The sequence below is a fragment of the Bactrocera neohumeralis genome, chromosome 5, assembly GCF_024586455.1.
Source record: "Bactrocera neohumeralis isolate Rockhampton chromosome 5, APGP_CSIRO_Bneo_wtdbg2-racon-allhic-juicebox.fasta_v2, whole genome shotgun sequence".
Taxonomy (NCBI): domain Eukaryota; kingdom Metazoa; phylum Arthropoda; class Insecta; order Diptera; family Tephritidae; genus Bactrocera; species Bactrocera neohumeralis.
Genome location: NC_065922.1, coordinates 67,981,812 through 68,004,021, shown reverse-complemented (window position 1 = coordinate 68,004,021; position 22,210 = coordinate 67,981,812). Strand labels below are relative to the sequence as shown.

At 43.0% G+C, this 22,210-nt stretch overlaps 1 protein-coding gene across 1 annotated transcript in view; it reads right to left on the bottom strand.

Moving 5' to 3' along the window:
• Window positions 1–563: 563 nt before the first annotated feature.
• LOC126759352 (microtubule-associated protein futsch) overlaps window positions 564–22,210 on the bottom strand; it is a 216,069-nt gene continuing 194,422 nt past the window's right edge. Inside the window, 13 exon segments of the mRNA XM_050474087.1 lie at window positions 564–2,065; window positions 2,131–3,777; window positions 3,853–5,646; window positions 5,694–5,941; window positions 6,117–6,623; window positions 6,712–7,734; window positions 7,766–8,004; window positions 8,094–8,747; window positions 8,749–9,253; window positions 9,255–18,622; window positions 18,624–20,368; window positions 20,425–20,583; window positions 20,646–20,868. Of these exon segments, the coding sequence (XP_050330044.1) occupies window positions 1,896–2,065; window positions 2,131–3,777; window positions 3,853–5,646; window positions 5,694–5,941; window positions 6,117–6,623; window positions 6,712–7,734; window positions 7,766–8,004; window positions 8,094–8,747; window positions 8,749–9,253; window positions 9,255–18,622; window positions 18,624–20,368; window positions 20,425–20,583; window positions 20,646–20,868 (18,282 nt within the window). The 3' untranslated portion in view covers window positions 564–1,895.

The window sequence follows — 22,210 nt, the reverse complement described above, 5'->3', positions numbered from 1 at the left end:
TTTTTTTAAATCCGCTGATTTACTTTCTATAATTTTTGTGTTACTTTTATTATAATTGGTTATTTTACTTAATTTTTTTTTGTTATTTCTTTGCTTGCTTTCTGTAATACATTTTTTATTCCATACAGTTTTTATTTAATTTTTTTTCCTTCATTTCAATTAATTTTACGACAATTCAATTAATGTCATTTCATTTGATTTTTTGTTTTTTTTTTTTACTTTTATTTTTTATTTATTTTAATTATTTATTATTCTTTTTATTTTTTTATTTTTTAATCTTACTTATGTATTCTAATCATTTCTTTCAATTTTGCTTATTTATTTCTTGATTTTATTCTTACTTTGTGTTATTGTATTTTGTTTTACTTTATTTCATTCCATTCAATATAATTTTTCATTTTATTTCATTATATTGTCTTCCTTTTTTTTCTCTTTTATTTTTATTTTCTTCACTCCTTTTTTTCTTTTCTTCGCTTTTTTGTTTTATTTTATTTTCTTTATTTTCCTTATTTTATTTTATTCTTTTTATTTTATTTTACTTTATATAATTTTGTTATTTTCACATTTAATTATTTTATTAAATCTTATTTATTTTTCTCTATTTTATTATACTTTTATTCCTTTTATTTAAATTTATTTTTTAATTACTTTTTGTAGTTTTTTCTGTGAGTTTTTTCAAACTATTATTTTTTATTTATGTTTTTACCTATTTTTCATACTCTTTTTATATTGTAATCAGTTATTTTATTGATATCTCTTTCGTTTCTTTTTTTACTCAATTAATCTATAGATATATATTTTCATATTTATTTATTTAATTTTCAATTTTAATTCCTTTCTAATTATTTCAAAGCTTTTTATGTTTCTTTTGACTTTTCTTCTCAGCAATCTACTCTCATCAATTCTCTCATCGTTTGCTCTGCTCACAAAGTTGTTATTTTAATCGCTTTTTATTATGCTTTAATATTCTGTTTTTAATTTTTATTATTTCTTCGCTTTCAGCGTTCACTTCTTCTATTTTCTTTTAGTTTTTCGTTTTCTTAAAGAGTCATTTACAGCTTTACATAAATCGGGCAATACATACGTATATCTCTTTTGTGTAATTAAATATCTTCAACAAATATGTATTTAATTACTGTAATTACCTTTTTGCTTGAATTACAATTCTTTTGCACTGTTTAATATTACAAGTGCCGCTTTTCCGCTGTATTGCCTTTTACGACTTCGCATAAAAATGAGCGGCATCAATAAACAAAATGGCGCTACACTCAATTTTTTCCAATTGCAAAATCTCGTGTAGTACACCAAGAACTCCGCCATAATTATGCTCATGTCTGCTATGCTAATAACTCTCGTTTCACCAAAATTGCGCAAAAGCTGCTACAAAGCTGCGTTCTTATATAAGCGCAAAGCTCTGTCAAGCTTTCACTCATTCCGTTTTTTCAGTTACAGATTTTCAGTTTTTTATTATGTATTTGTGTTTTGTTTTCTTCAACAGGTATGTCAAGCTTTTGTATTTGCGCTTGTGTTGCGACGCTGAGTTGTGGGCTTTTGAAGCGTGAAAGCTCTCGTTGGCTGTCGCACTTTGCAGCGGTTGTTTAAGTGCGCACACTTAACACGCTTACGTGCAAGCTCCAGCCACGAAATCTTTCATGTGTTGCTATTATTTACTTGTTCGTTTGTTGCAAGTTTTGTCTTGTTTTCATAAAAAGCTTCACGATTGATGTTTGGTCAAAAGCTTCATTGCCATTTTAATTTCTTTGAATTTTTAATTGTATTCTTTAGTTTGATCTTATGTTTTAGTACTTAAAGTATTTAGTAGTAGAGTTAAGCTTTTAGTTGTAGAGTTGTATGAGATTTTCGGCATCGGCGAACGAGATAAACATCCCCGTGGCCTAGAATTCCAAGCGATAGGCGGCGCATGATGTCTCGTGATCCTGCAAGTTGATTGTGCAACGCGATGCTGAAGGCGATAAATCGATACGATATTTGGCCAAAAGCTCCTCATTCTCAGCAACCCAATAGCCTAGCACATCCGTATCGTATGTGGGTATTATGGTGACCTCTGTGTAGACCGAAAATATTATTTAGATTAGCAATTGAAATTTACAACAAGTATATTAGACTTACCCAAGTCCTTGTCCTCCCATGTTTGCTTTGCCTCCAACAGCGCATCGTACACTTGACGGCTGGGTTCGGTGCCGGAAAAGACATAGTAACGCGCTCGCACACGCTTGAAGAATTCGACGTGTGAGTAGTAGGAATTGCCATTGTGTGGTACATATGTGAGATCCACATAAACGGGTGCCGGCTTCTTGGCCTTATTGGGCGACTCTGAACGTTTGCGTAGATTCTTTTCGTTGTTTAGACGTGTCTTAGTGGCCACTAAGCGACGCTCCTTCTTCGGTGTGGTGCGCACATCACCCTCAATGGGCAGTGGTGCGGGCGATGGCAGTCCCAATGGTTTACCCCATTCCTTTAGAGGATCTTTAGGCAGTGCTCCGGTAGCGCTTGATGTCGTCGTGGTGGTGGTTGTTGTGGTCTCACTGGCAGTTGTGTCTGCGCCTTCAGCACTAGTAGTGGTTGTTGTGGTCGTAGTAATTGTTGTCTTGCCATCTTTGCTTTCAGTTGCGCTTTCGATTGTGCTACTGCTGCTGGATACAGTGGTACCGGTCTCGGTGAAGCGTGTTTTCTGCACATCAACCAACGGGAATTTTGGCTTTTCAACGCTGGCCACACTATGCTCTACCTCTTCCGCTTTGGAGGGCGAATAAGAATACTTGGCGGTGACTGAAGACATAACATCGGCGCCACGTACTTGTACATGCTCTTCAAGCGCCTTTTCGAAATCCATGTCGGCTTCTTCGAGGAATTTGTGATCGCCACTGTCAACGCTGGCGCGTGTGCCGCCGCTGATCACTTGACGGCTGGCTGAGGTTTGGCTAGTGCTTTCGATGCTCTCCGTAGATTGACTAGGGGGCGAGTCGGCAACATATGTGCGCGTGGTTACGGTATGCGTTGTGGTGCCGCATATGGGTATTGGTGCTGTTGGCTTGGTGTCGAAACTGTCAGGCAATGCGCCATAGAAAGAGGTGCTCATTGGATCGGCGATTTTTTGTAGGCAGCTGATGGTTGAAGATACAGCGCGGGCGGCAGAGTGTTCTTCGCTGCCATATTGTGGCGGTATATCGTCTTGGCTGTCGTCCACATCGAAGTCGGAGCGTTTACTCACGCCAGAGCTGGATCGTTGCAATTCATAGCTTGCGCCATGTGATGACGCAAGGCTGCGTGGCGATGCTGGCAGCTCATCATCACTCATGTAAGCGCCAGTCAAACGTTCGTCGTCGCTGCCGGGTGTGGAAGAACGGTAGGCGCCGCGCAGCAACGCCACCTCCTTAGGCAATATGTGATCGCTCTTGTCACTTTCGCTGGTAGTACGTGTGGTGGTTACAGTCACCTTCTCACCATCTGGCTCGGTGGTGTCTGTGGTGGTAACTGTCTTCTCTTCCATAACGATTTCCTTGCCATCGCTAGATATCACTTTGGTTACGGTTGTAATAGTTGTTGTGATTATTTTTTCAGTGCTGCCACTAAGTGCAGTTGTCTTCTCTATACCGCGCAGCTCATGTAAGTCTGGCAACATGCTCTCGCTGTACTCTTGTGTCGCATAAGTGCCAGAGCTGATGGCTTCACTGACAGCGGCGCTGGCTGATTTAAGCTCTTCTTTGCTAACACGCGGGAATGGCGAAGTGGGTTTTGGCGACGATTCGGACGCATCTGTAAGAGAACCGCGACCAAAAGGTGTTGGTAATGACTGACTTTCAGATGTGAGTGCACCGGGACTGGACTTACCGCTAATATCTCTTGGTGAGAGTGGTCCACTCACTGAAGCTGCACTGCTTCCGCAAGTTTCACTTAATGTTGTTGTAGTGGTTACTACAGTACTTGCGCCAGTTGTGGTATGTTTTATGCCAGGGCTCACTGGGGCAGTGGGTGGAGTCTTTGGATCACTCTCAAGGGGTTGTGTTAAGATTATGGTTTCCAATTGTGTTGATATTTTTGATTTGCCCTCGGAACTCACGGCACTAACTTTTTCACTTGCCTTGTGCGCGATACTTGTTGATTTGGTGACAGTTGATTCCGCTGCTTCAAGATATTCAGCATGCTCTTCACTTTCCTCTTCTTCTAGCTTTTCAAAAGTGTCTACGTCCTCGGAGGGTTTATAAATGCTGGTCATCATAATTGTAGCTATAGATTTAGAACGTCCCTCCTTCATGCTAATTAGACACTCATCTTCCTCTTCGTCTTCGTGGTCGCTGTGTGTGTGCCGTCCTTCGCTTGTTTGACTGTATTCGGATTCTCTTCGCGAACTGTCTTTCATGCTTGCCAGTAAATCAGATGTTCTACGAGATTCTGTAGTCGATTGTGTTGTTGTTGTTTTTATAGTGTTTTCTAAAGTTTCACCTGAAGACTTTGTAGTTTTTGTGTCGCTTACAAAGCTATCCTTCGCTGCAACAATTTTCTCTGTAGCTAAGAACTCAGCCACGGTGTCCTTGAGAGTTTCTTTACCGTCTAGGGCCACAGACTCACTTTGGGTGGCAGTTTTGAGCGTTGTGTGTGCATCTACTTTTTGTGTTGTCATATCGCTGGTTTGAATTTCACTAATTATGGACTCTGAAGAACATTCCTCTGAATGTGTTATGGACTCCTCCGCTTGGGTGAGCACTTCAGTTTTCACAGACTTTAACAAGGATTCTTCGAGTTTTTTACCATCACCTACTTTAGGATCATCTTTGCTTCCAACGAAACTGGAAAGTGACTCTCTCGGAGAACCATCTTCTACTTTAACACTACTCATGGATTCACTATGAGATTCCTCACAAAGATGTGAACGAATGGATGAATCTATTGACTTACTAACAATAGTTGATATTTCCGTTGTTGAGGATCTAGATTCAGTTGTGAATGAATCAGCTTTCTTTTCCTCTAACGTCGTATGTGCAGATCTAGATTCAGTGGTTGCTAGGCTAGCTTTATTCAATTCTTCCTTCTGAGTAATGATTTCACTTTCCACTGATTTAGATACTGCCGAAGTCCTTTCTCCCACCGTAATTATGTGAACGTCAGCGGTTTCCACAGATTGTTCTTCTTTAGCAGCTTTCACTTCTTTTACCTCAGTTGAAGCCAAAACTGAAGTACTTCCAATTTCCCAAGTGCCACCGATCTTCCCATCCTTGAAGCTAGCAACAGATTCTTGTCCTGAATGTTCCTTAGAAGTCACAGGTGACTTATCATCTTTCTTGCTTTCTGCAGTGGACAAAACTGACTCTCGACGAGATTCAACAGTGTCTTCAATCTTATCGTCTTTAGTGCTGACGACAGATTCTGGTCGTGAAGTTTCCTTGGAAGCCACAGTTGACTTATCATCTATCTTGCTTTCTGCAGTCGATAAAACTGACTCAAGACCAGATTCAACTGTTTCTTCAATTTTCTCGTCTTTAGTACTGACGACAGATTCTGGTCGTGATGGCTCCTTGGAAGCCACTGGCGACTTATCATCTTTCCTGCTTTCTGCAGTCGACAAAACTGACTCACGACGAGATTCGACGGTTTCTTCCTTCTTACTTTCGGTTGTTGATAAACTGACTCACGACGAGATTCAACAGTTTCTTCAATTTTCTCGTCTTTAGTGCTGACGACAGATTCTGGTCGTGATGGTTCCTTGGAAGCAACAGGTGACTTATCATCTTTTTTACTTTCGGCAGTTGACAAAACTGATTCACGACGAGATTCAACAGTTTCTTCAATCTTCTCGTCTTTAGTGCTAGAAACAGACTCTGGTCGTGATGGTTCTTTGGAAGCTACTGGAGACTTATCATCTTTCTTGATTTCTGTAGTTGACAAAAGTGACTCACGACGAGATTCAACAGTTTCTTTCAATCTTCTCGTCTTTAGTGCTAGAAACAGATTCTGGTCGTGATGGTTCCTTACTGGGACTTATCATCTTTCTTGATTTCTGGTTGACTTATCATTCAACAGTTTTTTTTACTTTCTGCAGTCGACAAAACTGACTCACGACGAGATTCGACAGTTTCTTCTTTTCTCGTCTTTAGTGCTTAGATTCTGGTCGTGATGGTTCTTTAGAAGCCTCTGGCGACTTATCATCTATCTTGCTTTCTGCAGTCGACAAAACTGACTCACGACGAGATTCAACAGTTTCTTCAATCTTCTCGTCCTTAGTGCTGACGACAGATTCTGGTCGTGATGGTTCTGTGGAAGCTACTGGAGACTTATCATCTTTCTTAATTTCTGTAGTTGACAAAAGTGACTCACGACGAGATTCAACAGTTTCTTCCTTCTTACTTTCGGCAGTTGATAAAACTGACTCACGACGAGATTCAACAGTTTCTTCAATCTTCTCGTCTTTAGTGCTAGAAACAGATTCTGGTCGTGATGGTTCCTTGGAAGCCACAGGTGACTTATCATCTTTCTTGCTTTCTGCAGTCGACAAAACTGACTCACGACGAGATTCAACAGTTTCTTCAATCTTTTCGTCTTTAGTGCTAGAGACAGACTCTGGTCGTGATGGTTCCTTCGAAGCTACAGGTGACTTATCATCTTTTCTTGCTTTCTGCAGTTGACAAAATTTCAACAGTTTCTTCAACGACGATTCTGTCGACACAGGTGACTTATCAGCTTTCTGCAGTCGACAAAACTGACTCACGACGAGATTCAGCAGTTTCTTCAATTTTCTCGTCTTTAGTGCTAGAAACAGACTCTGGTCGTGATGGTTCCTTGGAAGCTACTGGAGACTTATCATCTTTCTTGATTTCTGTAGTTGACAAAAGTGACTCACGACGAGATTCAACAGTTTCTTCAATCTTTTCGTCTTTAGTGCTAGAAACTGATTCTGGTCGTGATGGTTCCTTGGAAGCTACAGGTGACTTATCATCTTTTTTGCTTTCTGCAGTCGACAAAACTGAATCACGACGAGATTCAACAGTTTCTTCAATCTTCTCGTCTTTAGTGCTAGAAACAGACTCTGGTCGTGATGGTTCCTTGGAAGCTACTGGAGACTTATCATCTTTCTTAATTTCTGTAGTTGACAAAAGTGACTCACGACGAGATTCAACAGTTTCTTCCTTCTTACTTTCGGTTGTCGACAAAACTGACTCACGACGAGATTCAACAGTTTCTTCAATCTTCTCGTCCTTAGTACTGACGACGGATTCTGGTCGTGATGGTTCTTTGGAAGCCACAGGTGACTTATCATCTTTTTTACTTTCGACAGTTGACAAAACTGATTCACGACGAGATTCAACAGTTTCTTCAATCTTCTCGTCTTTAGTGCTAGAAACAGACTCTGGTCGTGATGGTTCTTTGGAAGCTACTGGAGACTTATCATCTTTCTTGATTTCTGCAGTTGATAAAAGTGACTCACGACGAGATTCGACCGTTTCTTCCTTCTTGCTTTCTGCAGTCGACAAAACTGACTCACGACGAGATTCAACAGTTTCTTCAATTTTCTCGTCTTTAGTGCTGACGACAGATTCTGGTCGTGATGGTTCCTTGGAAGCCACAGGCGACTTATCATCTTTTTTACTTTCGGCAGTTGACAAAACTGACTCACGACGAGATTCAACAGTTTCTTCAATCTTTTCGTCTTTAGTGCTAGAGACTGATTCTGGTCGTGATGGTTCCTTGGAAGTCACAGGCGACTTATCATCTTTCTTGCTTTCTGCTTTCGACAGTCGACAAAACTGACTCACGACGAGATTCAACAGTTTCTTCAATTTTCTCGTCTTTAGTGCTAGAAACTGATTCTGGTCGTGATGGTTCCTTGGAAGCCACAGGTGACTTATCATCTTTTTTGCTTTCTGCAGTCGACAAAACTGACTCACGACGAGATTCAGCAGTTTCTTCAATTTTCTCGTCTTTAGTGCTAGAAACAGACTCTGGTCGTGATGGTTCCTTGGAAGCTACAGGTGACTTATCATCTTTTTTCTTTCTTGTGACGAGATTGACAGTTTCTTCAAAGTGATCGACGGTTCGACAGTTTCTTTCATCTTCTTGCTTTCTGCAGTCGACAAAACTGACTCACGACGAGATTCAACAGTTTCTTCAATTTTCTCGTCTTTAGTACTGACGACAGATTCTGGTCGTGATGGTTCCTTGGAAGCCACAGGTGACTTATCATCTTTCTTGCTTTCTGCAGTCGACAAAACTGACTCACGACGAGATTCAACAGTTTCTTCAATCTTTTCGTCTTTAGTGCTAGAGACTGATTCTGGCCGTGATGGTTCCTTCGAAGCTACAGGTGACTTATCATCTTTCTTGATTTCTGCAGTTGACAAAAGTGACTCACGACGAGATTCGACCGTTTCTTCCTTCTTGCTTTCGGCAGTCGACAAAACTGACTCACGACGAGATTCAACAGTTTCTTCAATCTTTTCGTCTTTAGTGCTAGAAACTGATTCTGGTCGTGATGGTTCCTTGGAAGCCACAGGTGACTTATCATCTTTCTTGCTTTCTGCAGTCGACAAAACTGACTCACGACGAGATTCAACAGTTTCTTCAATTTTCTCGTCTTTAGTGCTGACGACAGATTCTGGTCGTGATTGTTCTCTGGAAGCCACAGGTGACTTATCATCTTTCTTGCTTTCTGCAGTCGACAAAACTGATTCACGACGAGATTCAACAGTTTCTTCAATTTGCTCCTCCTTAGTACTGACGACAGATTCTGGTCGGTGAGGGTTCCTTGGAAGCCACAGGTGACTTATCATCTTTCTTGCTTTCTGCAGTCGACAAAACTGACTCACGACGAGATTCAACAGTTTCTTCCTTTTTCTCGTCCTTAGTACTGACGACAGATTCTGGTCGTGATGGTTCTTTGGAAGCCACAGGTGACTTATCATCTTTTTTACTTTCGGCAGTTGACAAAACTGATTCACGACGAGATTCAACAGTTTCTTCAATTTGCTCCTCCTTAGTACTGACGACAGATTCTGGTCGTGAGGGTTCCTTGGAAGCCACAGGTGACTTATCATCTTTCTTGCTTTCTGCAGTCGACAAAACTGACTCACGACGAGATTCGACCGTTTCTTCCTTCTTGCTTTCTGTAGTCGACAAAATTGACTCCCGGCGGGATTCAACAGTTTCTTCAATCTTTTCGTCTTTAGTGCTAGAAACTGATTCTGGTCGTGATGGTTCCTTGGAAGCCACAGGTGACTTATCATCTTTCTTGCTTTCCTGCAGTCGACAAAACTGACTCACGACGAGATTCAACAGTTTCTTCAATATACTCGTCCTTAGTACTGACGATAGATTCTGGTCGTGATGGTTGCTTGGAAGCTATTGGTAACTTATCATCTTTCTTGCTTTCTGTAGTCGACATAATTGACTCTCGCTGAGATTCGGTAGTATCTTTATTCTGTTCGACTTTTTCAACTTTAGTTGCGGCTTCTTTACGAAGCTCTTTTTCGGACTCTTCAATTTTGTCTTTTTCTTCAATAGATATCGGACCCGAACGTAGCTCAGGAGAAGACTTTTCCGATTCCTCTGCGCCAGAGTCCTCAGTGTAGTGTTGGTAATCTATGTCTAGTGGTTTAATTGTAGAAACTCTTTCTGGTATAGTTTCGGGAGCCATTGTCGGCGTAAAAACAATACTACCTTTTGGACATATATCTATTTCTTCTCCACCATCTTCACTGCTGGCGGTTACTAACATCCTTTGAACCGTAATGGTTTCTGGCTCGGTTTCTTCTGGTGTTTTCAAACGCTGTATCAACTTTTCTTCATCGAAATCTGGAATTATTTCAGTTATATCTTTTTCAGATTTCAAAACCTTAGCAACGTCGGCTACTATTTTAGCAACCTCTTCTTCACGTGGTGAAACTGGACGTAAGGGCTGTTCACTGCATATTGCCGGTTTTGTTGTGGGTGGGGATATTCTGTGCTCTTCGTCCTCTTCCTTAATGTCGTGAAGTATGGTTTCATCGCGTTCGGTCATTGTCACTTTAAATTCGGGCGATTCCACAGTAGTAATATGGGTTTCTCTTAATTCAGTTGAGTATGTGCTCAGCTCAAGGGGTAGTTTTGTAGCAACTGGCAAAGAGTCGAGTTGGATTTGTTCAGGTTTGATTATTTCTTCTGTGATTTCCTTCAACTGCTCATGTTTTTTCTCTGCAGTGCTGAATATGCTGCTCTTGACATCTTTGAGGAATCCAGTAATGCCTGTGGAAACATCAGTTGTAATTGTCTCAACCGTGGTACTAACAGCTGTGGTAACTTCTTCTGTAGCGAGGTCTTGAGCGTCAGTAAACTTTTTGGAGATTTCTTCAGCTATCTCGCCGGCCTCTGTAGCAAGAGTTTTCGTTTTCTCCTCAGCCGCCGTCTCCACTTCTTCAGCTTTTTTGGAGACTTCTTCAGTTATAGTTTTTGTCTTGTCTTCGACAGCTTGAGACACTTCAATAAACGTATGTGTTACATCTTCCACTACAGTTTTACTTTTTTCTTCTGTAAGTTTGGTCAAATCTTCAAGTTTTTCTCCAGTTTTATGGAATGCTTCGCCAATAGTCTTTGTTGTTTCATCTAATTTTTCAACTGCTCCTTGCGCCGTTATTTCCACCTTTTCTGCTAAAAGTTCCAGTTTGTCATCAATTTCTTCAGTTATTGCTTTTGAGCTTTCTTCAGTTCTTTTGGCGGCCATATCTACGGTCCCGGAGATTGATGTTGTTACATCTTCTTTTATGTCGCTGACTGTCTTGGAGATTTCCTCAACTATATCCTTGGTTTTTTCTTCCACTTTTTTGGCTTCATCTTTAATTGTCTCTTTAGCGATTTTTGTGGTTTTGTTGATCTCTTCGATTGTGGTCACAGCTCCATCTTCAACAACCTCGCTTATAGCTTCAGTTCTTTTAACAGATTCCTCGGCTACCGTCTTAACTTCATCAGCCATTGCCTCTTTTAGCACTTCACTTATCTTAGTAGATTCATCTGCGACTTTAGTAACTTCTTCTGTGATCTCAATTGTTTCTTCGACTGCCACCTTTAACTTGCTTTCAACTTCTTCTGTTATTTTATCAATCATCTTAATGGTTTCCGCATCAAGAGTTTCAGCAAAGACTGTAGTAACTGCTTGTCTAACATCGCTGATATCAGCAAGTGGTGACTTGTCATCTTTGATACTTGAAGCCACAGACTCTGGACGTGAGGGTTCTGCAGATGGTGCAGCAGATTTTACATCTTTGACACTCTCTGCCACCGATACGGGTTTGGATGCGACTGGTGATTTTTCATCTTGAATGCTCTCTGCGGCGGATTCAAGAGGTGTGGGCTCTACAGAAGGAGCAGCGGATTTTTCATCTTTTTCAATTTTAGCGTCGTCGCCAACTTTTTCAGCTGCCTCTTCCAACTCTTTAGCGAGGGCATCGAGAGTTTCAGCAAACACTGTTGTATCTGCTTGTCTAACATCGCTGACATCAACTATATCCTTAGCTTCGTCTATGGGACTTGAAACTGTATCTGCAACACTTGAAACAGCACTTTCTGCTGGTGCACTTGTTAGATCACTTTTTTTGCTGGGTTCAATTGCGGCATCGGGGAAATGCCCGTCCGCAACATCTACAGGGCTGGATTTCGTTGGTAGTTTGGCATCTAACTTAGCACTTTCCAAGTCTAATGCCAATTGCAAATCTTCAATTTTTATTGGTGCTCGCTCCACGGGTGAAGAAACAGTATCAATTTCCTCCTTGGTTCCCAGAGCTGTTGGTGAATCAGATCTAGAAATTTCTTTAGAAACTGTATGAGATTTTTCATCTTTTATACTCTCGGCAGCTGACTCAGGCTTTGAAGCAAGTGGTGACTTATCATCTTTGATACTTGCAGCTATAGAATCCGGACGTGAGAGCTCTGCTGATGGTGCAGCAGATTTTTCATCTTTGACACTCTCTGCTACCGATACGGCCTTGGATGCGAGTGGTGACTTTTCATCTTTTATACTCTCAGCGGCGGATTCAGGAGGTGTGGGCTCTACAGAAGGAGCAGCGGATTTTTCATCTTTGACACTCTCTGCTAACGAAGCGGGTTTGGATGCGACTGGTGACTTTTCATCTTTAATACTTTCGGCCACAGATTCAGGAAGTGAGGGCTCTGCAGAAGGAGCAGCAGACTTTTCATCTTTTACGCTCTCTGCTACGGAAGCGGCCTTTGATGCCACTGGTGATTTTTCATCTTTAATACTCTCAGCCGCAGACTCTGGACGTGAGTGTTCTGCGGAAGGAGCAGCAGATTTTTCATCTTTTACGCTCTCAGCTACCGAAGCGGGTTTGGATGCGACTGGTGACTTTTCATCTCTAATACTTTCGGCCACAGATTCAGGAAGTGAGGGCTCTGCAGAAGGAGCAGCAGACTTTTCATCTTTTACGCTCTCTGCTACGGAAGCGGCCTTTGATGCCACTGGTGACTTTTCATCTTTAATACTCTCAGCCGCAGACTCTGGACGTGAGTGTTCTGCGGAAGGAGCAGCAGATTTTTCATCTTTGACACTCTCTGCTACCGAAGCGGGTTTGGAGGCGGCTGGTGACTTTTCATCTTTAATACTTTCTGCTATGGACTCTCGACGTGAGGGCTCTGCAGAAGGAGCAGGAGATTTTTCATCTGTGACACTCTCAGCTACCGAAGCGGGTTTGGATGCGACTGGTGACTTTTCATCTTTGATACTTTCAGCCACAGATTCAGGAAGTGAGGGCTCTGCAGAAGGAGCAGCAGACTTTTCATCTTTTACGCTCTCTGCTACCGAAGCGGGTTTGGATGCGACTGGTGACTTTTCATCTTTAATACTTTCTGCCATGGATTCTCGTCGCGAGGGCTCTGCAGAAGGAGCAGCAGACTTTTCATCTTTTACGCTCTCTGCTACCGAAGCGGGCTTGGATGCGGCTGGTGACTTTTCATCTCTAATACTTTCGGCCACAGATTCAGGAAGTGAGGGCTCTGCAGAAGGAGCAGCAGACTTTTCATCTTTTACGCTCTCAGCTACCGAAGCGGGTTTGGATGCGACTGGTGACTTTTCATCTTTAATACTTTCTGCCATGGATTCTCGTCGCGAGGGCTCTGCAGAAGGAGCAGCGGACTTTTCATCTTTTACGCTCTCTGCTACCGAAGCGGGTTTGGACGCGGCTGGTGACTTTTCATCTCTAATACTTTCGGCCACAGATTCAGGAAGTGAGGGCTCTGCAGAAGGAGCAGCGGACTTTTCATCTTTTACGCTCTCTGCTACCGAAGCGGGTTTGGATGCGGCTGGTGACTTTTCATCTTTAATACTTTCGGCCACAGATTCAGGAAGTGAGGGCTCTGCAGAAGGAGCAGCGGACTTTTCATCTTTTACGCTCTCTGCTACCGAAGCGGGTTTGGATGCGACTGGTGACTTTTCATCTTTAATACTTTCTGCCATGGATTCTCGTCGCGAGGGCTCTGCAGAAGGAGCAGCGGACTTTTCATCTTTTACGCTCTCTGCTACCGAAGCGGGTTTGGACGCGGCTGGTGACTTTTCATCTCTAATACTTTCGGCCACAGATTCAGGAAGTGAGGGCTCTGCAGAAGGAGCAGCAGATTTTTCATCTTTGACACTCTCTGCTACCGAAGCGGGTTTGGATGCGGCTGGTGACTTTTCATCTTTAATACTTTCTGCCATGGATTCTCGTCGTGAGGGCTCTGCAGAAGGAGCAGCGGACTTTTCATCTTTTACGCTCTCTGCTACCGAAGCGGGTTTGGATGAGGCTGGTGACTTTTCATCTTTAATACTTTCGGCCACAGATTCAGGAAGTGAGGGCTCTGCAGAAGGAGCAGCAGACTTTTCATCTTTTACGCTCTCTGCTACCGAAGCGGGTTTGGATGCGACTGGTGACTTTTCATCTTTAATACTTTCAGCCATGGATTCTCGTCGTGAGGGCTCTGCAGAAGGAGCAGCGGACTTTTCATCTTTTACGCTCTCAGCTACCGAAGCGGGTTTGGATGCGGCTGGTGACTTTTCATCTTTAATACTTTCTACCATGGACTCTCGACGTGAGGGCTCTGCAGAAGGAACAGCGGACTTTTCATCTTTGACGCTCTCCGCTACGGAAACGGGCTTTGATGTAACTACCTTTGTTTCGTCTTTGACACTTTCTGCCACGGACTCTCGTCGTGAGGGCTCCGCAGAAGGAACAGCGGATTTGTCATCTTTCAAACTCTCTTCCGTCGACCCTGGCTTTGATGTGAGTAGTGACTTATCTACTTTGTCTCCCACAGATGGTCGTCGAGAGCTTTCTTTAGAGATTTTAGGAGAAGCACCTTCAGGACTTTCAGGGCGTGTTATCTCCTCTGCAGTGATACCAATTATCTCTTTTGCTTCATCAACTGGAGTGGATACTGTTTCCGCACCTGCTACAGTGGTTTCTTCTGCTGGAGTTTTTTTATATGCAACAGATGTTTCTTTTACTTCAGCGAAGTCACCATGAGCAACATCTACAGGACTTGAAGATGTTGGAAGCTTAGTGTCAACTTTTGTTTTATCTAAGTCAAGTGCCAGTTCTGTTGGATCTAACTTAGTGGAAGCCTTATCCACTGGTGATGAAGCGGTTTTTGTTTCAATAACTTGATCCTTTTCTTCTTGGGTGATCTCTGCAACAGACTCAGTACGAGATACTTCTTCAGATATGATTGGTGATTTTTCTTCTTTAAGGCTTTCTATAGTTGATTCTGGCTCTAACACTTCTTTTGAATCAAGAAGCGATTTGTCTTCTTTGACACTTTGGGCTGTGGAAGCGGTTTGGGCAGGTTTTGTTGGTATTTCAGGTGACTTTTGGTCTTTGAGGTCTTCCGTATCGGTATCTGCTTTGAAAGTGATTAAAGATTTTTCATCCTTTATGCTTTCTGCGACGGATTCTCGTCGAGATATTTCCTTAGAAGCGACGGGAGATGTTTCGTCTTTAGTGCTACCGGCTGCAGGTTCACTTTGTGATGATTTTCGAGATGTTTCTTTTGATATAACAGGTGATTTTTCAGCTTCTGGACTTTCCGGACGCGTAGTAATAGCAGCTTCTGTGAGTAGATCTTTTGCCTCATCTATAGGACTGGAAACGGTCTCCGCACCACTAACAGTAGTGCTCTCAGCAAATGCTTTTTGAGTTTCGACTAATGTGTCTTTAACTTCCGAGAACTGGCCTTCCGCGACATCGACAGGACTTGATGATGTTGGCAGTTTGGTATCTCCTTTTGATACGTCCAACATTAAAGTAAGATCAGTAGTATCAATTTTTGTTGGTGCCTTATCAACCGGAGAGGAAACAGTTTCTGTTTCGAATTTTTCAGCATCGCTGTGAATACTTCCTGCAGCAGAAGCTGGTCGAGAGATTTCTTTGGATGCACAGGGGGACTTTTCATCTTTAATACTTTCGACAGTTGACCCTGGCAGTGAGGCTTCTTTGGAGACGGGTGCTGATTTCTCGTCTTTGATACTTTCGACAGGAGATTTTTCTTTTGGAGAAAGTTCGACTTTTTCTTCCTTTTCTTCTTCTTTTTCGTCTAACACTACCGATGTTTTACGAGATTCCACCTTGAAATCACTTTCTTTTATTTCCTGAGAAGTTTTTCTACTGGCTTGTAAGGACTTCAGCATTTCAACTTCGATAGCTTCTTCGATGGTTGCTGGACTTCCGACTGAAACTGTGTCGTCCTTATCTTTTGGCTTAGACGTATCAATATCTGCAAGTACTAGCGCAGGAAGCTCGTCCTCCGATGTAATTTCACTACCATCCTTTTCTTCAGGGGTGCTTGTGGACTTCTTTGACTCTTCGGTAGGTGCTTTGTCAACAGGTGATGATAATTTATCTTCAGAAGGCGTGGGTTTTTCATCAGAAGTTGGTTCCTCAGCGGATATATCTAAAGGTAAGCTTGCTTTATGAGATTCTGCTAGTTCTTGCTCTAATGAAGTTACTGGTTTTTCTGCATCAGCGGCTAAAATATCTTTCCTTTGTACTTCTAATTCTATAGGTGATTTTCGTTTCTCAATCATCTTATCGGTTACAGCTTCTTCTGGTTTTACTAGAGAAGTTGGTTTATCCTCAGGCGATGGAACCTTTTCAGCTTCTTTCTGAACTCCTGAAACAGGTGACACTTCCTTTACAGTAGGTTTATCAGCTGTAGAAGGAGCTTTGTCTACTTCTATAGCTTCTTTTTCGATTGGAGAGATGGATTTTTCTGCTGTTGAAGCATCTTTCTCGGTTAAAATGTCTTCAGCTTTTAGAAATTCTTTTTCCAATTTTTCTGTTGGTGCCGGTACCTTTTCAGTTAAAATATCTTCTGGTTTTAATGCTTCTTTCTCAACAGGAGATACAGGCGTCTCAGCAGGAGGTGGTAATTTCGAAATCTGGGGAGCTTCTTTTTCTGTTGGAGAACTTGCAAGAGGTAAAGTTACAGTCTCTACGTGCAAAGTCTCCTTTTCAGCTGGAGAAACGTCTTTTTCTGCTGGTGAAGGTACTTTCTCAGCCTCCTTTTCTGTTGGAGAATATTCTTTTTCTGTTGTAGAGGCAGCTTTTTCGGTTGCAATATCCTCTGCTTTTACTGTTTCCTTCTCAACAGGAGGTTTCTCAGTGGGTGAAGGTACTTTCTCAACTTTTGGAGCCTCCTTTTCAATTGGAGAAGCTGCAAGAGGTGATGATTCTTTCTCTACTTCGGTTGCTTTCTTTTCAGTTGGAGAGACGGATTTTTCGATTGGTGAAGGTGTTTTCTCAGTTATAATATCTTCTGTTTTAAGCACTTTCTTCTCAAGAGGTGATGTAGGCTTCTCAGCGGGTGATGCCATTTTATCTAATTGTTGAGTGTCTTTTTCGGTTGGAGAAACGGATATTTCTGCAGCTGAAAGAACTTCCTCAAATGCCGTGGCCTCCTTAGTCAAAATATCTGTTTTAGCGGAAGGTTCTTTGTCATCTTTCGGAGTCTCTTTTTCTGTTGGAGAAACAGGTTTCTCGGATGGAGTAGTAAACTTTTCGGTTGACGTCTCTTCTTCCTTTACTGGTGTCGTTTCTTTTTCAGCGGGAGATGTTTGCCTTTCAGCAGGTGAAGGTTGCTGCTTGTCAGGGGATTCTGGCTTCTCAGTGGGTGAGGATACTTGTTTGGCTGGTATTTCTTCTTTTTCGGTAGGAGATGGCAGTTTATCCAGAGGAGAACTTGGTTTTTCATCAGGGGAACCGGTTTTCTCGAGGGGAGTTGGTTCCTTCTCGAGAGGAGAAATTGGTTTTTCTATAGGTGAGGACGGTTTCTTTTCGGTTGGAGACACACCCTTTTCCTCGGTTGCTTGCACTGGTTTTTCTGCAATCTCCTCTTTCACCTTCTCATCATCTACCTGATCTACTGTCCCTACTTCCTCTGCAACTTCCACTTCTTTACCTTCGCAAATATCTTTTTCTTCAGTTTCCTTTTCCTCCTTTGTAATTTCTTCTTTATGCGAAATGACTTTACCGCTTTCTTGTGTATCCTTTTCGTAGACACCCAAGTCGGCTTCTTCATGTACAGGCAAATCTGCTACTTCATCTGGAGTTTTAACAACATCGCGCAGCAGATTTTGTTGTGCCTCGAAAGTCATCTTCATTGGCAGTACACGTTCTGCGGTAGCTAAGCCGACAATTACGGGCTCGGCTATTTTCTCAATTACAACGCCGGCTGCAGTTACAGCAGGTTCTGTTGGTTTAACGTCTGCTACTTCATATCCAGCCGCCTGGTCAGTTTCTTTGGTTTCTTCCTTAACATATTTCTCCTCGATTATCAAGTCTTCCTTGATTTCATCGAGAGGTATGCGTTCGTCCTCGGGCAGCGTTGGCGCTGTAGTAGCGCCGGACTCGATGGTAGCTGAGAATTTCTCTTCTGGGAGACTTTCTTGTAAATTGGCAGGCATAATTTCAGGTTGTTCGATAAGCTCATCTTTGGTGTCGGAAGTTTTCTTGGCGCTGCTTATTTTGTCCTCAGGCGTGGGTGAAGAGAGTTCTTCTTCGGCTTTGGTTATTTGCTCTTCAGTGCGTGTTGTGACTATATCCTTAGCTGTGGTAATTATTTCTTGTACCTCGGCTTTAATTTCTGACTTCTCTGGAGTAGTTATTTTATGTGCGGGTTCTTCAACTTGTTCCTCGTCAGCCTCTACTGCAGCTTCCACCGCTTCAGGTGCTTCATCAGCAGCTTCGTCCTCGAGTCGTGCCTTGCGTTCTTCGGCTTCTGCTTTGGCAATGGCGGCTTCGATTTCCTCTTCTGCGCTCTTTTTTCGTTTCTTTTCCGACTCTTGCGAATCGCGTTGATGTTTTTGAATTTCTTCTTCTTTCGTCATGCTGCTTTCCTGCTCCACAATTGAATCCTCGGTATATTGATCGATCTCTTCCTTTTCAATTATCAAATACTCTTCCTCTTCTTCGGCCTCGGTAGTGCTATCTTGTTTAGACATTTCACGTATTTCAGCTGCCAATTGCTTTTGTCGTTTCATTTCATCTCGACTAAAGACTGCTTCTATTTCACGTACCACTTCTTGTTCTTCTTTGAGATCGTCGAGTTCACGTTGCTTCTCGGCATCCAACTCTTGTGACGCGGTCAGATCTTGTAAGTTTTTTAGCAGCAACTGCCTCATCTGCCGATGGCGTTGACACCAGACTGGAGTCTGTGGTGCCACCCTTATCCAGACGTGATTTCTTCAAATCCGCTTTAGGCTTAGCCGACTTGACTGGACTGCCGGGTGCCCGTTTTGTTGGCGAAGCGCCACGCGGACGCCGTGAAATTGGTTTGCGCTGTTGAGCTTGCTGTTGTTGTGTACGTGATTCTTTGCGTTCCGCTGCAGTGGTACGCGTCATTTCACGACGTGTGGTCGTAGTAGTGGAAGTGCTGGTAACTTGCCGTGTCGCTTGCTGCTTCGATTCGAGCACCTTGCGATTGTTAGCGTCTTTTGCGCTCTTAGCTGGCGTGCTGCTGGGACTGGATTTGGTGGCACGTGTAATAACGCGAGGTTTTACATCACGTGCTGCGCCCGGTTTTGGTGCTGCAGGCTCTTTGCGTGGCGTAGCAGTGGGTGAGGCCTTCTTCTCAGCAGCCAAGTCCTTCCTTATACCCTTACGCTCCATTGATTTGGGTGGTTTGGTGTCAATGCGTGAACGCACTACAGGCTTGACTTCGGCACGTGGTTTGTCCCCCTTTCCTTTAGCAACTCTGCTTGGTTTAATCACCTCGGGTGTAGGTGTTTCTTCCTTTTGTGGTGCAGCTTGTGGCTGTGGCTTAACAATTACTACCTCAACCTTCTTCTCAGTTTCGGTTTCTTTTTCTTTATTGTCCTCATCTGCAGTTTCACCATCGGGTTTGTCTTCTTCCTTGCTCTCTACCTCAATAGCTGGTTCTGGTTCAGGCACAGCCTCATCGCCAGTTTCAGCAGCAGGTTCATCAGTGTCCACCGAGTCTTCCTTCTTTGGCAAAACAATTTTCTCAGCCTCTACTTTCTCCACTTTAGTCTCTTCAATGACCTGTGCAGCGGCGGCGGCAGCTGCGGCCTCTTTAGTTTTGTTGTCTTGCTGTATAGCAACAGCCGCGGCAGCAACTGGTGCGAATTTAGGTTTAGATGTTACGCTGAGTGGCTCAATAGGCGCACCGATGGCGGACTTGAATGTTTTTCGTGTAGTTACCACAGTTTGTATAGCTGGTGCAATCGATTTGGCAGTGCAGGTTGAGTGCTTCATGAACTCTAGATGCTTGAGTTTTTCCAAGCCTTCTTGTATCTTAAAATCAGGTGTGCTACCGGGGAAGAGTATACGGGTGATGGTATCATCTGGATTGGCTGGTTGCCACACCAGCAGTGCGCAGATCGAAACCAAGTTTTGTAGTGGGAAATTGAATTCGCGTGTATCGCGTGCGGCAAAGAGACGCTGATCGCCGGAGTGCCACTTCGATAAGAATTCTTTTACTTCTTTCGAGTCACGCGCAGGACTAATCACATACATATCCAGTGTGCCATGTCCAACTTTGTGATACAGATTTATTGGCTCTTGGTTGCGATAGCAGTTTTGTGGTTTCAAGTCCAGCGACTTAAGATCGCTTACCAAATTGTGGCCATGCTCAAAGAGATCAACCAACAATGGGTCGCGGTCTTTGTCGCCATCGGGACTGGGCAGACCACCTTTACGATCGGGCACATTACCAAAGAAGTGTCCAATTTGTGGATAAACGTGGGCATCACGCTTTCGAGATACCACCGAAGTGATACCCTGTATGTTGCTATTGTTAAGGCGTGTCATGAGGACGGCATCCAAGCGGTCTAGGTGTCGTACGAAGTCCCAGAAGCAAGCTTTGCGATTAAAGCCACCATCAACTGCGAAGAGAAATTATTTATCATGAGAGATAGTGACAGATCTACGGTTTACTTACCCAACATATTAAAACCATTGATGCCGAAGAGTGCAGCATCTCCTTGTCCACCGGGGAAGACATATAGTGTTGGATGCGTAAAGCGTATATTACCCACAACATCCGAGGTCTCAAGCAGCTCCCGCAGTGATGTGGGCACAAGCATTGGTGCTAGATAGTCTGTGCGGGTTGAAAATAGATTAAAACTTATGAACTGTGGTATAATTTAGAATGCGTCTTACCAATAAAGGCATTGATACCCTCACTGCTGGTGTCCAATACATCAACGGGATTGATGCGTATTTTGCAGAGGCGTGCAAAGCTTTTGTGTGGCAAGCTGTGCCAGTGGCCGGCATCGGCGCAATGTATATTCATTGTAATCGTGTCGGCGTAGGCACGTATGACACGCTGTACATCGTGTTCCTGAAACGCCTCCGAGAAGTCGGAGACGGAGAAGGTTCCATCCTGTAGGGAAATAATTGAATAGGTGCATATGTATAATGGAAAATGGTCTAACTAAAGATAGGACGGTATATAACATGTCGGCCATGACTAAAAGTTCGGTTAGAATGGGTTGATATATGTATATTCTCAGCTCAGCGGGGTGTAGGAATACGAATAAGTATGTATGGTTCAAGAAAAATTTTACTTGTATCTGTGAATTTGATATATACTTGCCATATTAGTCAACGATATATGATTCGCTGGATTTTAAGCTATGGAAGGAAGCTAAGACAAGAGCTTCTGAGCCTTGGTTTGAATATTTGATATTGAATTTGGTAGGAAATTTTGAATCTTTGGATATTATTATAGAATTATAATACAGACCTGTGCTAGCTCAGGTCAGTTGGTCAGTTCTGAAGTTCGTTTAAGTACACTGGATTGTTGGGAAATAGATTGTCTTATAGCTATTTGGGTTTTGTGATCATCTTTCAAAGATCTTGTGGCAGAAAATATTTTTAAAACAAATTCGGAATAGGCTGGTGAGTTGAAATCTCTTGGTCAGTTCGGAATCCGTTTAGTACACTCGATTGTTCGATTACGGAGTCGTCAAACCAAACTCTGACGGCTCCTACTCTGCCCATACAGGTATATCGATGAGGGAATTTTGGGTGGGAAAAAGCCCTTGGAGGAGAGGGCAGTGAGCTTCTTTACGGATGGGTCAAAGCTTGGGAAGGTTGGTGAAGGGGTTTACTGTCAGGAGCTCTCTACCAACTCCAGCTTTAGACTTCCTGACTATTGCAGCGTCTTCCAAGCCGAGGTTGTAGCCATTAAGGTAGCAGTAGATCTGCTGCTTCGAAGTGTAGCCTCTTTCAGCGAAGTGACCATTCACTCAGTTGGCAGAGCGGCGATACTAGCCTTCAATTCATTTACAGTGCGTTCAGGGTTTGGACGAGGAGTGTCTAAATTCGCTATCAATATCATCGAGTGATAAGACTGGAATGGGAGCACGGCCACAGCGGAATCACAGGAAATTGCGTAGCTGACAAGCTAGCAAGGAAAGACACTCTAGAACCGCTATCTGTGGAATAGGAGCGGGTCGGTGTTCGCGTATCCTCTTATGTTCTATTACTAAATAGTTGAGCTTCGCTAGCTAGGCCAACGCTGGACCACCAACGGTACATGCGCTGTCACAAAATATTGATCGCAGGAGATCCTCCTCTTGCTAGTCATTGCACTATTGGCGGCTATGCTGTAAAGTTAGGACTCTTACCAGACGCCATTTGCAGAAGCTGCATGGAAGAAGTTGAGGTGGAAATAACTTAACACTTCCTTCTTGACTGTCCCGCGCTTGGGAGGTCAAGAC